The sequence below is a fragment of the Mesocricetus auratus genome, unplaced genomic scaffold, assembly GCF_017639785.1.
Source record: "Mesocricetus auratus isolate SY011 unplaced genomic scaffold, BCM_Maur_2.0 Super-Scaffold_100021, whole genome shotgun sequence".
Lineage (NCBI taxonomy): Eukaryota > Metazoa > Chordata > Mammalia > Rodentia > Cricetidae > Mesocricetus > Mesocricetus auratus.
The window spans coordinates 11,076,481-11,094,088 of record NW_024429202.1 but is presented as its reverse complement, the minus strand read 5'-3'; the positions used below and the strand labels follow the sequence as shown (position 1 = coordinate 11,094,088).

Here is a 17,608-nt window from a genome sequence, read left to right as displayed (position 1 = left end):
ATGTAGTCTTGCCCTCACTAAATACCAAAACTGAGAGGAACCATGGTAGTTTGAATAAGACCTAATTCCCACAGGCCAGAGTATTTGAAGAATTGGTTTCCAGCAGCTGGTACTGTTGGGGTTGGTGTAAGAGATGTGGCCTTACTGCAGGCAGCATGTTGGAGGGTAGGGGCTCACCCTAACTCCAGTTGTCTCTGCTTCATGTCTGCAGTTGAAGATGTGAGTTTCTCAGCTTCCTGCTCCTGTTTTTATGCCTCCCAGCTATGATGACATCTCATCCCTCTCAAACTCTGAGCCAAAATAAACTCATTCTTAAATTGCCTTTGATTGTGGTATTTTATCACAGCAACAGAAAAGTAGTAGTAACTTTGCCTAGCTCCTATCATATCATTAGTCAGCTGGAAAGAAAAAAATCACAAAGAAACCCTACAACCACCCCACCCCACAGTCAGAAACATATAAACAAAGAAGGGGGGTGTTCTGTTTTAGTGTTCATAGCCTTGAAACTCTGTCTAGCCTGTGCTAAAGATATGTTCCTTAACAACAACACAGAATTAAAAGGTAGGGTGTTTATAATGGGCAGAGATCATACATAACTCTTCCATTGGTCTGGAAGTCCTCAGAGCACAGAAATTACACACAAGGTACAGCTCTGTGCATCTCCACTACTTGTCACTAGTCTCCAGGAAGTTCACAGTCCAGGATCACTAAAATGGCTAAAACTGTCCACCTGCAGGGCAGGTGATGCACAAATGTTACCTGAGTATCATATTTTTCTGGGACACAAAGAATTTAAAAAAAAAAACTTTAATTGATCTTAGGGTCAAGATATGTATGTTTGGCCAACAGTAGTGATGCACGCTTTTAATCCCAGGACTTGGGGAGAGACTAGCCTGACATACAAAGCAAGTTCCAAGACAGTCAGGGCTACACAGAGAAAACATGTCTCAAAAAAAATCTTTGTTCTTCACAAAAAAAATTTGATGCAACACAGTGCTATAATTTAGGAAGTAGCAGTTTCCCCAAAGTTAATAAGCAATGACATGGGAAATAACACATCGTGACAGTAAAAAGCCTGTATGCAAATCATTAGCACCCTTATATAGTTCAAGGGAGAACCTTCTTTATTGCCAAACACTTCATCCCACAAGGGAGTTACAGACCAGACCAAAATTTCAAAGATATTATAATCTCAATAACTAAGGTAAGTGTGGTTAAACAACTATGGGCTTGCAAAAGTGACTCAGCAGGTAAAAACACTTCCCACCAAGCCTTCCAACCTGAGCTTGATCCCCAGAAGCCATCTAGCAGAAAGAGAAAACCAACTACCCCAGGTGGTTTTCTGACTACATACACACCATGGTTTACCACACAGACACACACTAGACAGACAGAGAGATGTAAGGATATGCATTTTTAAGAATACCCACTCTTAGCACTCGGGAGGCAGAGGCTGGCGGATCTCTGTGAGTTCGAGGCCGGGCTGAACCGACAACCTCCAAAACAATAGGGAGAAACGGAGAAACCCTGTCTCTTAAAACCAAAAAAAAAAAAAAAAAAAAAAAAAGAATACCCACTCTTCTCAGTAAATCAAATTTAACTATCCCATGTGGAATTTAACAGGCTTTTTAAAGAATACTATAATACTTAGTATCCATTATCATAAAAACTGTAATTGTTTGCACATTTAATACTTCTTTTTGGGGGGAGAGGGCAGATTGAGACAGGGTTTCTCTGTTTAACAGAGTTTACTTAATTGTAGGGGGAAAAAAACCTCAAGTAAATTAAGTGATCTGACGCCATAAAAGAGATCAAAATTCTACAACTTAAAGTATGTTGGCCAATAACCCTAAAGGAATAGTAGTGGCACGTGTGCCTTGGAAGCAAGCAACCAAGAGGTATACCTGAAAACCTAACTATTCAGTACAAATGAAATCATGGTTACTGGAAGAGAAAACACCACCCCTAATTTACTAAAGCAACATAATCCCTAAAAACAACCTATAAACATTTGTCTTTTTACGGAAGCTTCCCTTTCGTACCCTGGGATCAATCCCTATGGCCCATACAAAGCTGGGAGAGAACCAACTCTATAACGTTGTCCTCTGGTCTCTGCACATGATGAATTAAAAAAAAAATTCAATAAAACATAGTATTCTTTCTGTGTCAATTTTTTCCCTAACTTATTTACAGAAAAATAACTTTCCAGAGCAGGAGAATCTCATCTAAGGCCAATATAAGCTACTGAGCAAGACCTGTATATGGCTGCCAGCTTCTCAAGCTGGATTAGCAATGTTATTGACTCAACATGACCAAGCATAAAAACTATGTACGTCAATCATCAGTGCATGATACTAACTTAATTACTGAAGTTGGCTGTAGAAGACTGAACTTATCTTCCTGAATTTATGAGCAGTCATAAATATCCTATTTTGACATAACTAACTAGGAAAGAAATTGTTCACATACTCTTCTTAATAGTTTTGGTTTGTGGGTGTGGCTGAATTCCTCCAGCTGGAAGTCCGTAAGTGCTGATTCGCTGTACAAGACTTGCTACATTTCCATGCCTTTCCCGTTTGATGGGCAAATTGTCATCCTTGGGTTCTGTCTCTCGCTTAATTTCCTATAAAAAAGGAAATCAAAAGGAAATAATTTAGTGTATCTTATTCAATTTACATTCTTAAACATTTCTATTTTTTTTTAAATGTAACTTAGGCTAGCCTAGAACACACTGTAACCCTCCAACCTTAGCCTCCCTACTCTGTTTCTCAAATGTAAAATGTCAAGACATACCTACAGTAATTACTAAATAAATTATAACGTAACTTATTTTTAAGCTTTTTTTGTACTCAGATATATCTGAAGAATGCAGATCATTTGCCAAGCATTACATTGTATAAGTTTACATGAAACTGAAGAAAAGGTAAAGAGTTGCAACCCCCCTCACTAACATACACAAGAAAAGCCTGAAACACCAAACAAACAACACATATTTTTAAGTCAAGGGTACACAACTTTTTCTATAAAGCACTATATACTAAATGTTTTTGGCTACCAGGCCATGCAATCTCTTTCCAATATCAGTTTTATTATGTGTAATTCAAATGTAGTTGTATACTTAAATAACTAAACTCAAACATATTCTAAAAGTATTCGTGAACACAAACTGGGCATGATGGTCCACATCTGCAATCCTAGCACTTGGGAGTTAGAGGCAAAAGAATCAGAAGCTTGAGGTTGTCTTCCACTATGAGATCACAGAGAGTTCAAGGCCAACATGACTACATGAGACCCTATTTCCAAAAAACAAAGGGGGAGGGATCTTTTAATTTTCACATATCTTACACATCATTTAATACTCTCTTAATTTTCCCCCCATTCAATTATAAAAATCTTAGCTAGCAACCTTACAATATGGGTCTTGTACAAACCAATGACTAGATTCTATCCTATAGGGTTTAACTTAGTGGCTCCATGTTCTAATTCACAGGTATAATAAAATGAATGCTGGGCAGTGGTGGCACACACCTTTAATCCCTGTACTCAGGAGACAGAAGCAGGTCATCTCTGAGTTAAGGCCAGCCTAGTGAACACAGGACAGCCAATGCTACATAAAGAAACTCTGTCCCAAAATAACCAAAAGAATCATCTGCAAGAGTACGGAATTTAGCCAGGTGTTGGTGTCGCACACCTTTGATCCCAGCACTTGGGAGGCAGAAGCAGGCAGATCTCTTGTGAGTTCAAAGACAAATTTCTTACTCAATCTGCCCTTGACATTAGAAGATAACTACAAATACTACCCATGAGGTCTGAGATCACTACTAATAACCTACAAAAGATAGCAAATTCTGTTACCTATAACCAGCACCAACAAAAAGAACAAAGTTTAGGACAAAAGAAAGCTAATATACAAGACAGGGAAAGAATATGAGAATGAAGGGCATACAGAACTTCTTGTAGATTTATTGGTTAACAAGATTTCCCACTGACTCCTCCATAAGAGGAAATACAATGACACATTAATGTTAAAACTGTAAGCACTCAGATCACTGAGAGAGAAAGTGCCCAAATACTGAGTGTACTGGGATTCCTTGCCCTCAATGTAACAGGGTACTAGAGGATTTACTGCCCTCACAATCAAAAGATGCTCAGAGCAGAGCCCCTGATGTTGCCCCTGAATAAAGTGGCCTCCAACTGAAAAATCACAACAAATGGGATGAAGTCTCCGGTAAACCTTGAAGTCTCAGCTCCTCTGTAATAGTCCATATATCTGGGTGTGGCCTTGATTGCCATTCAAGGTCTAAGTTAACAAGATTGAAATCTCTATACACTTCTATATCTCACTTCAGTCAGACCAAGATGATTCACATCTCCACAGTTATTCTGAGGTCTCGATTCCTTTATTCCTATTACTATTATTAGAGTGTCATGGTACATGAGTGGAGATCAGAGGATAACTTTCATGAGTCGTTTCTCTTTTCCCTCTGCTGAAGTAGGGTTTCTTTGGTTTCTGACAGGCTAGCTGGCCGGCCCATAACTTTCCAGGCAATTCTCCTACCTCCAGCTTCCGTTTCCCTATTGGCATGCTGGGATTACAGAGACAAGCAACCTAATCCATCTTTTTTACATGAGTTCAAGGATCAACCCAAGTTGTCAGGCGTCTACAAGAAGCACTTTTAACCACTGATCCATCCCTCTAGTCTAGGTCTCACCTCTTGAGGAACGGTTGTAGCCAGTTATATATTATCAGGTTAAGATGTCACTGAGGATGGACCACTCCCTCATAATCAGCACCCATTAAAACCAAGGACTCAAACTGCAGTACTATAATTACTGGTCAAATGAATAGGTCTGAAATAGCAGTGGCCTGTGGTGAACAGAACATTCTGACCTGTATAGAAGATCATTAATAGATAACTAACACTAAAAACTAAGTACTGAGATCACTATCTCCATGAAGGCTTTCTAGTAACAAAGACATACCATTGTCCCATCCTATGTCAGTACATTACAACACTCAGGAGGCAGGGGCAGGTGGATCTCTGTGAGTTCAAGGCCAGCCTGGTCTACAATAGTGAGTTCCAGGACAGCCAGAGTTACATACTGGAACCTTGTCTCAAATACAGAGAGAATAAATTCAGTCAAGCATGGTGGCATGCCTTTAAATCCTAGAAATGGGGAGGGAGGCAGAAGTAGGCAGATCTGTGTTTACATGAGGCCATCCAGGGCTACACAGTAAAACCCCATCTCAAGAAGGAAAAAAGGCAATCCAAATGGGGCATGTCAATCATATGAACAAGAAAGCTGTCTGCTATAGAAACTTTAGAAATGACTGGGCGTTGATGGGGCACTCCTTTAATCCCAGCACTTGAGAGGCAGAGGCAAGCAGATCTCTGTGAGTTCGAGGCCGGCCTGGTCTACAGAGTGAGTTCCAGAACAGCCTCCAAAACAATACAGAGAACCCTATCTCAAAAAACAAACAAACAAACAAACAAATGAACTTTAGAAATGGTATAAAGTCAGCCTAAAATGTAGGTGGACACATAGTCTCCTTGGCCACTGTTCATTCTTACCCTTTCAAAGTGTACATTACTGCAATGGTCTCTTGGGTCATTGTCCAAGCTCATCTCTAATAAATTTTGTGTACCTTTTATATACATACACACACACACACACACACACACACACACACACACACACACACACACACAAAGAGGAAGGGGGGAATACACCAAGAGAAGAAGAAAATATACAGCAGAAAATATTTGCAAAGATGCATGTGATAAATCTGAGAGAAAAGCAACAAAAAACAATGGAAGAATTATGGGACAATTCTGAGACACCAGCTCAAAGTGCAACCCAACCAAAAGCTATTATCTATGGCAAGTAGATACATGTATATAAACATAAACAAGGACAAAGACACACATACAACCACACAGCATTACTGTACAGCAGGCCACCAATCAACAGGAAAATCTGTTGCAGATGTATCTGTAGCTGCGCTTTTCTAAATGTCAAGAGTAAACATTTTAAAGTAATTTCATTTTAAGCATGTATTTCTTGGCATATACACTTAATTCTGTGAAGCAAAAGCAAGAAATTAAACTGAAAATACTTACCTTAACAAAATTGTCAGGGAACATCCCTCTTCTCCCATTTAGTTCTCCTTCTAGCCATCCTTCTTCCTGTAGTTTTTTCACATTTCTGATGATTTCCCCAACTCGGATAGTTAATTCATCATCATGGATAGCATCATAATCATACTCTACAATATAGTCAACTAAAAAAGGAGAAAACAATGTCTAAGTCTAATTCACAAAATTTCTATAAACCAGATTAACAAACTTTCATCTACAAAATCTATGTAGCAACAACTAATACTGCAAAGATATAAATAAGGCTGTCTCAGTGGTTTAAACATTTGATCACATCATGTAAATATAGAGCCCTAATACATTTTTAAGTGAGAGCCTCAAGAGAAACACAATGCATATTCATTACACATTGCATTCTTACAGTTCAGCTTTGTGCCACACTGTGGAGTGGTACCAAAATCTCATACATGAAACCACCCTTATATTCACCTCGTTATAAAATTCCTTCTTGAGTATGCCCTATGACCAAGTTGTAGTCAACAGACTATGACAAAGATGATAAACTACATGGAATGAAATAATACCATAATGGCCAGTTCTACTTATTACTGGCTTTGAAGACACAAGACACTACATTAGTATGCTGGCTAAGACGAGCCACAAGCAAGTAATGGAGAGAGACGTCTGGCTAAGGCCCACACTATAATAAAGCAAAGAACCTGAATGACAGCAACGATCGCAGTTTAGAAATGTTCATCCACAGAACCCAACCCTGTGAACATATTTACTATAGCCTTACAGAGGACCCAGAAAAACACTGTGTCCAGACTCTAAAACCACAGAAACTGGTAACTATGTAATATTTCCCTTTTTATTTTTTAATTATATGGTAGGAAGAGAATACGCATGTTAGTGCACATGCCTAAGGAATCTAAAAGAGGGTATCAGATCCTCTGGGGCAGGAGTGAAACGTGATTATGAGCTGCTGAGTGTGGGTGCTGGGAACCAAACTCAGTTACTGTGCAACAGCAGCAGTACATGCTCTTAACCTCTAAACCAATCTCTCTAGCCCCTCCCTACATAATGTTTTAAACCTACTAAATCGTATCAACAATATTAGAGAACAAATGAAAAACAAAAGCACACTGAAACAAGCCTGCATTCCCTAACTATAGGATTTCTGATCCCAGACACTATATAGGTTCATTTTATAAAGTTCAGTTGTAAAAAGCAGAACAGATTCCCTATGTCAGATAACAGATTACCAGTTATACCCATTATCATTTCTTCCACCTACAACCATAAGAGGGAAAAAAACATTTCAACCAAAAATATAAGTAGAAAAGTATACTTTAAATTGACAGCCACCACACCCCTCTCATTTCTCACAGATTCTTAATTTTTTTCAGATAGTCTGAAACCCTAGGTTTACAAATAAAGCATCCTGCAGCCCACGTTAGATCAGTACTTCTCAAGCACTAAGTGTAACCAAGTCATCTGGGAAATCTTGTTTAAAGACTGGCGGATCAAAACTGAGATATCTAAGCTGTTGATAAGAGGCAAAAGTGCAGAGACAATTCATTCATAATCATTCTAATTCCACCCAGTCACACTCAGGAATCTGATTTTCCTTCTCATTTGGCCTAAAAGGCAAAAACACAGAGCTAGGGGTATAGCTTAGTTGTAGTGTCCGATTATTAAGCAGGAGGTTCTAGTTCAATCACAAACACACATGTATTCAAAACAAAAGGGCTGCCGGGCGTTGGTGGCGCACGCCTTTAATCCCAGCACTCGGGAGGCAGAGGCAGGCGGATCTCTGTGAGTTCCAGGCCAGCCTGGTCTACAAAGTGAGTTCCAGGACAGCCTCCAAAGCCACAGAGAAACCCTGTCTCGGAAAAAAAAGGGGGGGGGGGGGGCCAGGCATGGTGACACACGCCTGTAAATCTACTACCCAGAACACTGAGGGAGAAGAGCACGACCCTGAGGCCAGCCTGGACCACACAGTGAAAGCATATCTAAAATAAATACAGGAAGTGACTCCCCAAACTGCGCCAGTCTCAGGTAAAGAAAGCCATAGATATGATTAAGGCAGAAAGGAAGACAAGAACACAAACAGATTTATCAAGCTGCTACACTAACCAAGCCCAACTGCAATGCCCCACACTTGTTACATGAAGTCATTTTTTTTTTTTGTTTATTATATTGTTGTTTTCCTCAAGACAGGGTTTCACTGTGTAACAGCTCCAGCAATCCTGGAACTCACTTTGTAGACCAGATTGGTCTCAAACTCACAGAGAGTAAAGGCCTGTGCCATCACTACCCAGTGAGGTCATTTTTTATTTAATTTGTAAGTGAATCTTAGACAGAATTTCTACTGGAGGTGAAGATACAGTAAGAGAGCCAGCAGAACTGATAAAGCCAGGAACAAGCTTAAAGCTACCAACTTTTAAAACTAATTGATTACTTCAAAACTAAAACCAAAAAAATGGAAAATAAATAAATAACTTAGATCTGCAGAAATGGGTTTCTCAGGAGGACCTGAGTTCAAATTTCCAGCAATTAAAAAATAAATAAATAAGTAAGCAAATAAAAAAGTGTGGCAGCCTGCTTACAGGTTCAGTTAGAAGCCTTGTCTGGAGAATAGAGGATGACAGAGGACACATGACACATCCTCCTCTCAGCACCACCCCAAGTACATCCACACCCACACCCCACATACACCACACATACGTTTAAAAATTACCAGAAGCAAACTAAATGTAAACATATATCAACTAAGTTTTGTCTTCAAGTTCATAATATTGGCAATGCTTTAAATTTAAAATATTTGCCAAATGTTTGATAAATCCAAGAAAACATTCAAAATAAAAAAGACAAACAGAAAACAACACTATGGCCAGGTGCTGTGGCACACATCTTTAGTCCTAGCACTTTTGTGTCATTCCAGGATAGCCAGGACTATACAGAGACACCCTGTCTCAAAAAACAGGATGGACGGAGGGATGGATGGATGGATGGATGGATGGGTGGATGGATGGATGGATGGATGGATGGATGGATGGATGGATGGATGGGTAGATGGATGGGTAGATGGATGGGTAGATGGATGGATGGTCAGTCCCCAAAAAATATGAAAGCATAGACATGGGTAATAGTGAATCCAACTTATCAGAGTCTAAAAAGGAGACAAGTAAATGAAGACAACCACCACACACAAAAAGAAAGCATCACAAAGAAACCCGTTTCTCTGTACGGTAACCAATTCAGTCAGTAAGGCGCTTTATGTTTGGATCCCCAACATGCACATGCAGGCAGGCACACGCATACATGTCATGCGCCCGCGGACAAGCAGGCAGGCAGACGACTGAAAGAAAGAGGAAAAAAAGTATGGTATCTCAGAAACAGAAGGATTTCTGTCAAATGAGTAAGTTTCGGGTTCAGTGAAAAACCCTATCTCAGAAAACAGAGAACTGAGAAAGACACTCAACCCTTCGTCTCCATATACATATATAATATATAATATATATTCTCCATATATATAGCCCATATAATATATATAGCCCCCATGTATGTGCATATATTTTTCCTCCATATATATATATCCTCCATGTATCAATGCATGTGTATATATGTATGTATGTATGTATATATTTTTCCACACAGACACCACACAGTAAATGAATATAATACAGAAAAAGATTATAGGATATCCACCTCATATATCACTCCCCCAAAAGACTCCAATATAGTGAGTTACAGCAGAAAGAGCGCAAAATATAGATTCAATCTTACACCCACTGAAAGACTGAAACTTAATTTTGTGATCAAAGAATAATACCCTTAATCACCTTTTACAGCTACACTGATACTCCAGTAACAGTGGACTGTAACTGAAAGAGTCAAAAGATGCACATTCTATCTGAGTATTTAAATATACTCAAAGACAAGCAGGGAGATCAAACTAAGACACTAGAGGAATCTGAACTCTTTGGGACCTACAGCTTAAGCAATCATTTAACAGTTTACAAGTCCAAACCAGGTAAAACACAAGCCTCAAACTAAAGACTATGGTGCTGTTTCTAGACCTAAATTCACATCCAGTAACAACACTATAAAACACAAAACTGACTAGTATTGTTTAATGTTACTGTATCTCCTTAAATTCTACAAAATTAGATCCATGTGAAAATATTCATCAAAAGTCACAGTATCATCCCTAAAGCCCCTTTTATCAGTTACTGATCGTGAAATTCAGAATAAACGCAGCATTTCTTACATATTTTCAATAGAGGTAAATCTAGTACTTTTCTTCTATTTGAGGTGTATCTGTCTGTCTGCCTGTCTGTCTTTGAAACAGGACCACACACTACAGTGCTGAGACTGTCCTGAAACTATGTAACACTGGCTGTCCTCAAACTCCCAGCAATCCTGAGTGCTAGAATTAGAACACTATCCACTATGCCTACCCTCTGGTTGTGTATTTAGTTATCTCTTTATTTAGATACATGGTCCTACTTATTCAAGGTAAACCTCCACCTCCAATATTGGGGTTGCAAGTGGAAGATAAATGTTAGAATCCCAGGTGTGTACCACCACACCCTAAAAGTTTATCTAGTCTTACAGACTGAACACAAGGTTTCGAGCATAACAGACAAACATTCTATCAGTTAAGCTACATCCTGAGCTCTAGTCACTCTTAAGATACCAAAACAATTGCACATAAAACCACCCCATGAATTGGTTATTTTTTCTAATGCTGCCACAAACACATTCAAAAGCATTTCTTAAGATTCAGTAAGCGGGCTGGAGAGATGGCTCAGCCGTTAAAGGCTAGGCTCACAACCAAAATATAAGATTCAGTAAGCAACAACAGAGAACACATGACAGAGCAGCTCACATCACAGTACACACGACACTGACAGGAAGATGCCAGGAACAAGATACACTCAAGGACCCACCCCAGTGCTACTTCCTCCAATCAAGCCTCACGTCCTAGTTTCAACAAGTTCCACCAGCTCAGAGCAACCAAACACAACATGAGCTTCTGGGGACAGTTCAGACTCCAGCTATAACTCTTCCTCTTTCTGCTCAAGTAGCATGTGAAGGTGCACATAGTATGTGTACTCCAACCACATTTCTCAGGACATTTCATCAGCTATGCTTCCATAGTAGTCTATCCCTTCTAATATTACAGATCAATTGGTGACACACCCACAAAAACAACCTCAAAACTTAAAAATTACTTTGATCTTACAAGGACTAGAAATTGTCATATGCATATAATCAATCCCTTCTCCCAAAATAACACACAAAACCCATACTGGGACAGAGAGAGGAAGGGAGAAAAGGAGGGAGGGAGGGAGGGCATGCCCCAAGTCTGCCTGCACACTGCCATGCCTCTCCACTATGGCATTAATGGACTAAACCTCTGAAACTCTAAGTAAGCCCCAATTAAACGTTTTTCTTTTAAGAGCTGTCATGGTCTCTTCACGGGAAAATAACACCAAGACAAAGGCAATGTGTAATGCAGAATATTTGTTAAAAGTATCTTAAAAGAAAGGAGTTTCTCAAACACTTGGACAGTGTATGGTATCCATCCACAATTTCTAGGAGAATGAATTTTGCTTGAACTGTTTCTGTTTCTGTACTGAGAAAGCTTGGTCTCCCAGGTTTTCAGAGTAGCCGAGATTCACAGGTCTCAGAGTGCCACTGTGCCTAGCTAAGCATCCTTATTTGCATACAATAAGGTAGTTGTTTCAATCTTACTATTTTCTTTGCTTAACCAACATTTCCTCCCCTTCCTAAAATGTTTTAAATGTTTAAGACTTACTATCAAACCAGACCAATGCAAGTCTGAGCCTGACCCCCACCCCATCCTGTCTTCTAACGTCGGGCAAGCAACAATCTCTCTACTTTTAAAGACTGAGATCATCAATATTTTTGCCACAACACTCTTGTGGAGATTAAAAGCTCAATGCAATACCTAACATGGTAAGTATACTTCAAATGTGAGTAACTGGCAAAATATCGCCTAAGAGACAAGTTTAACTTAGGAAAACAAACTAAGCAGACAAGAGCAAACACTTGTAACATCAGATGCATGGATCATGAAAATTTCTGAAATAATCATTTGCATCTCCTAGGCATCCTTCAAAAACACTTATTAAAAAAGAAACTAAATTCTTAGACAAAAAGAGCAAGGAAGCATTTTTTTGTTGTTATTGTTTAGTTTTTTAGTTTTTTCGAGACAGAGTGGCTCTGTGGCTTTGGAGGCTGTCCTGGGACTAGCTCTTGTAGACCAGGCTGGTTTCAAACTCAGAGATCCGCCTGCCTCTGCCTCCCGAGTGCTGGAATTAAAGGCATGGGCCACCATGTTTTATGATGCCTGACATAATACAAAATCAATAGCTATGTGTAGCACTGAATTAAAATATATTGCATGGAATTTTAATGTCTCATTTCAAATTTGTTAACTATAATTTCCAGTCAATTTAGTTTTCATATGTAATAGAACATGCATAATCATGTTCAATCTTCATTCAGCAAATATTTGCCTGGTTATTCCTTTAAAAAAAACAATAAGTTGGTCTAAGCACATTTAGGATACATCTAAGAAAAAAACAAAGATCTCTGAACTCCTGATGAGTCAGAAATAAAGATTAAATAGGATGGGGATATAATTCAGAGGCTAAGAGTCTGGGGTTCAATCCTCAGCACCAAGAAATAAAGGGAAGGAGACAATAAAAGAAATTCTAAAACAAGTTACAATCTGGATGAATGTAAGAAAAAATAGGGCAGGAATAGATCAAGAATGTCTACAACCTGTAACCCAAATAGTTCCCAAGGAAAGAATGAGCTGTTCTATTCTACAGCACGGAAAATTCAAGTAGTGAACAGGCCTGCCTACGTTCAAGTCTTGACCTTGAATTAACTGCTGCAGCACTGTTTTCCCCCAACTGTAAGACTAGCAAGGCCAGGAAATTGGTTCAATGGGTATAGATGCCAGCCACTAAGTCTGATGAACTGGGTTCAATCTCCTAGGACCCATCCAGTAGAGGAAAGAACCAACTCTAAGAAGTTGTTCTCCAACACACATACACCTTGGCACATGCACACTCCCACACACGTGCACACATACAATATAAATGTTTTTCAAAGATTAATAACAGTACTCAAAATGAACAGACTTGTGAGAATTAAAGGATACTTAAGAAAGAGCTTTAAAATGTACTTGAAACGGAAATACACAATAAGCAATCACTATAAATATTAACACAAATCACATTCTTCTCACTGAGTATCTAGAGTACAAGTATTCTGTCCATTTTTTTTTTCAGACAGACAGAATCTCATGCAGTCCAGACTGGCTGTGAACTCTTCACACAGGTAAGAATGACCTTGAATTTCTGATCTTCCCATCTTCACCTCCTGAGGACTGGGATTAGAGCCATTCCATACTCTGCCTTGTTTCTGCATTGGGGTGGGATTGGAAACTTCTAGCAACTGGGCTTCAGGCCCTTATTCACCATTTGTTGAGTGCTTCTGTTTGCAATGACATAGACAAAGGTTTCAAATCATATTTAATGGACTTACCCAAAGCATTTAATGTTGGGATAATAGTTACCATTACTCTGAGAAAAAATTAGTATGACTGGTTAAAAAGAACTAGCACACAGTAAAAATTAATTTAAAAAAAAACAAATGATGGAATTGTAAAGCACAAACTGCTATTTAAAGTTCTTCAGAACTCTTTTCAGATTACAGGCCTCACTGAAAAAGTTCCTGAAAAAAGTCGCAGAGGGCCAGGCATTGGTGGCACATGCCTTTAATCCTAGCACTCGGGAGGCAGAGGCAGGCAGATCTCTTAAGAGTTCGAGACCAGCCTGTTCTACAAAGTGAGTTCCAGGACAGCCTCCAAAGCTACAGAGAAACCCTGTCTCAAAAAAAACAAAACAAAACAAAAAAAATACTTGTAGGCAAACACTAATACCTCGATCTCTGATGCTATTTTAAATATAGCTACTGGCAAGGCATGGTGACACACAGTTTGAAACCTCAGCCTCAGCACTAGAGGCTGATCTCCAGAGGTGGATCTCTCTCTGAGAGTTTGAGACCAGCCTAATCTACACAGCAAGTTCCAGGTCAGACAAAGCTACTTAGTAAAACCCTTTCTCAAATAGGCAGGCAGGCAGGCAGCAGGCAGGCAGCAGGCAAGCAAGCAATGCTTCCTGCCCAGGTGGAGGTAGTCCACATGGTAATCCCAACATTTGAGGGGCAGAGGCAGGAGCATCATATGTTAAGGCTGGCCTGAGCTATGCTACACAGCCAGTTCTGGGACAGCCTGAGGAGGGAAGAAAAAAAAAATTCTACTCTAAAGTATTACCAAATACAGTATTATCAAGCTAAACCACAATTATAAATAGCAATTTTAAATGTTGTTTAGAAGCTTTAAATATACATTCTCAATGTTTTTGATGTGAATGTGCACATCAAAAACATTGTGGCAACAGCAAGGGGTCTCTGAACACCATGACCAAAGACTAGCTCAAAAGTCAAACAAAATGAATCTAGGACACTCGTGGTGGCACTCACCCATGTTACACACACAACTTCCATGAGCCTTCTAAATACATACCATGCTTACTTTGCACTGCACATGCGCCATGTCAGGCAACACTAACTACCACTACCTGAACACTGCTCAGACTCAAGAGCACTGTTATTTTTATGAACTGCAGTGTTTACTGTAGAGGTTTTTTTGTCCCTTATAGAAACAAGACAGTTTAATTACAGAAAACAAAAGACTACTATCACTCCTCAGTGTATGAATATCAAGCAAACATACCACAGGAAAGAATTGTATTACAATGTCTGACCTGACAAGTGTTCTTTAAACTAACTTGCATTTCATTAAAAAAAAAATCAAATGCATGTTGGTTTTGGATTAGGACAAAATTTCCAACAATTTCTGTCATGGCTCTGAACACACTTCTGTCATTTTATACTACATATTTACATAAAGTGATCTCCCAGCACTGACAATTACAAGATCAAGTATCAGACAGGTATAGTGGTTCACACCTGTAATTCCAGCACTCATGAGGCAGAAGCCAGATGACGGTTAACAAATTCCAAGTCAAATCAATCTACAGAGCAAGTTCCAGGCAAACCAGGATTATAGTAAGAAATGACTTACAAAAGAAAAATCAAAATTACCAATCAGCTGTAAATCTGAAGATGTTCTACATCACACAGTATTAAAGATTCTGACAAGATTTAATTCATGTGCATGGGAGCTGGAAGAATGGTTCAGCAGTTAAGAACACCGGCAGCTATTGCAGAGGGCCTGGGTTCAATTCTAGCGCCCACATGGTGACTCATAACTCTTCAATTCCAGTTCCAGGGGACCTGACATCTTCTTCTGGCTTCCTTATGCACCAAGTACACACACAGCACATAAAAATACTTGTAGGTGCCGGGCGTTGGTGGCGCACGCCTTTAATCCCAGCACTCGCGAGGCAGAGGCAGGCGGATCTCTGTGAGTTCCAGGCCAGCCTGGTCTACAAAGTGAGTTCCAGGACAGCCTCCAAAGCTACAGAGAAACCCTGTCTCAAAAAAACAAAACAAAACAAAAAAATACTTGTAGATAAACACTAATACACATAAACTAAATTTTTAAAAGCAAGCAAAATTATCTCATTAGGATATAAATTTGCATTCACCTCCAACAATGGTAGTTTTAAGTGTGTGTGTGTGTGTGTGTGTGTGTGTGTGTGTGTGTGTGTGTGTGTGTGTGTGTGTGTCCTGGAACTCTCTCAGTAGATCAGGTTGGCTTCCAGCTCAGAGCTCCACCTGCCTCTGCCTCCCAAAAGTTCAAATTACATGCATGTGAATTATAAGCATGTACCATCACATGCTTGTGCCCAAAGAAATTTTTTAAAACAAATTTCTGTTGCTTATTTTCATTAATGTTTATGTGCTGACTAATGTTATGTCAGCTTGACACAGCTAGAGTCATCTGAGAGGGGGAAATCCCAATTGAGAAGATGCCTCGTAAGAATAGGCTACAGACAAGGATGCAGGGCATTTCTTAATTAGTGATGATGTGGGAGGGCCCACTCCACCATGAGTAGGGCCAACCCTGAAGAGATGGTCCTGGTTCTATAGGAAAACAGGCTGAGCGAGAAAGCCAGTAAGCAGCACTCCTACATGGCCTCTACATCAGCTCCTGACTCCAGCCAGGTCCCTGCCCTGTTTAAATTCCTATCTTGACTTCCCCCAGTGGACTATCTGTGAAAGTATAACAACTTGCTCTTGGTCATGGTGTTTCATCACAACAACAGTAACCCTTATTAAGACAATGTGTATGCCTATTTTATATATGTGTGCATATCTGGGGTCATATAAAAATTTCTCAGGAGGATATAAAATTTCACTGGGAAAAAGTTAAAACTACTCTAATACACCAGTAAGTCACATTCGTGCCAGAAACTGTTATTTAGAAAACAGAATGAAACAAGCCTGAAGGCTATTGCATTTAATTTCCATGAGAAAGTACACTTAAGTATAATAAACCAGCACCAGTTAAATATCTAACAAAAAAATAATACTTCAGAAATATTTTCATACATTCTCCCGTTAGGCTCACAAAAATCTACAAGCTTCAAATTCTAAAAATGCACAATTAGGTTCACCAGTCATCTTTGCCTGGTGTGGCTCTCAACCCTCAAAGCAGATCTCTGCAGCAAATACAGACATAGCAGAAAACCACACACAACTGGTCATTATGGAGAATTTGATCATGGGATGCCCAGTCCCAACAGATGTATATCAGTGATAAAATTAAGAAAACAAGAATGGCTTAGGCAGACATGATGGTGGCAAGTCTTTAAGCCCAGCACTCTGCCAAGCACATCTCTCAGAGTTCAGGGCCAGAACGATCTACGTGTGTTCCAGGATAGGCAAGTTTACATAATGAGACCATCTCAAAGGAAAGAAAGAATGAAAGGAAAGAAAGGGAAGAGCTTTATCAGTATTTGAGTAAAAATGAATTCTCATTTTATGTGATGCATACACAAGTAAATACACACACTAAGCAGCATAGCAAAATACTCATAATTTAATCTCCTATAGCAGAGAATTTTAATTAATGTCTACTGCAAGACTTTGATCTTAAGAGAACTTTTTTTGGTGGTATGTTTGTATATTTGTGCATGTGCACATGGAGGCCAGAGATAGATACTAGTGTTCTTCCTCGTTTGCACTTACTCCCTTTTGTTATTGTTACATTTATTTATTGGGGGGATTGTTTTTAGAGGCAAGGTTTCCGTGTAACTCCAGCTGTCCTATAGCTCAGCTCTGTAGACCAACTGGCCTCAAATCAAGACATCTGCCTGCCCCTGCCTCACAAATGTGAGGATAAAGGTATGTGTCACCATCTGGCTTACATTTATTTAATGTAGGAATGGGATGAAGACGAGGGTTCCGGTGTGTCTGGGGACGTCAGAGGA

At 39.4% G+C, this 17,608-nt stretch overlaps 1 protein-coding gene across 1 annotated transcript in view; it reads right to left on the bottom strand.

Annotated features, from left to right (window-relative positions):
• Window positions 1–17,608, bottom strand: part of LOC101832452 (CD2 associated protein) — a 76,647-nt gene that overhangs the window by 50,545 nt on the left and 8,494 nt on the right. Inside the window, exons 2-3 of the mRNA XM_005072297.4 lie at window positions 6,123–6,283; window positions 2,470–2,623 (exon numbers count right to left, since the gene is read on the bottom strand). Coding sequence (XP_005072354.1) covers window positions 2,470–2,623; window positions 6,123–6,283 — 315 coding nt within the window. The remainder of the gene's footprint in view (window positions 1–2,469; window positions 2,624–6,122; window positions 6,284–17,608) is intronic.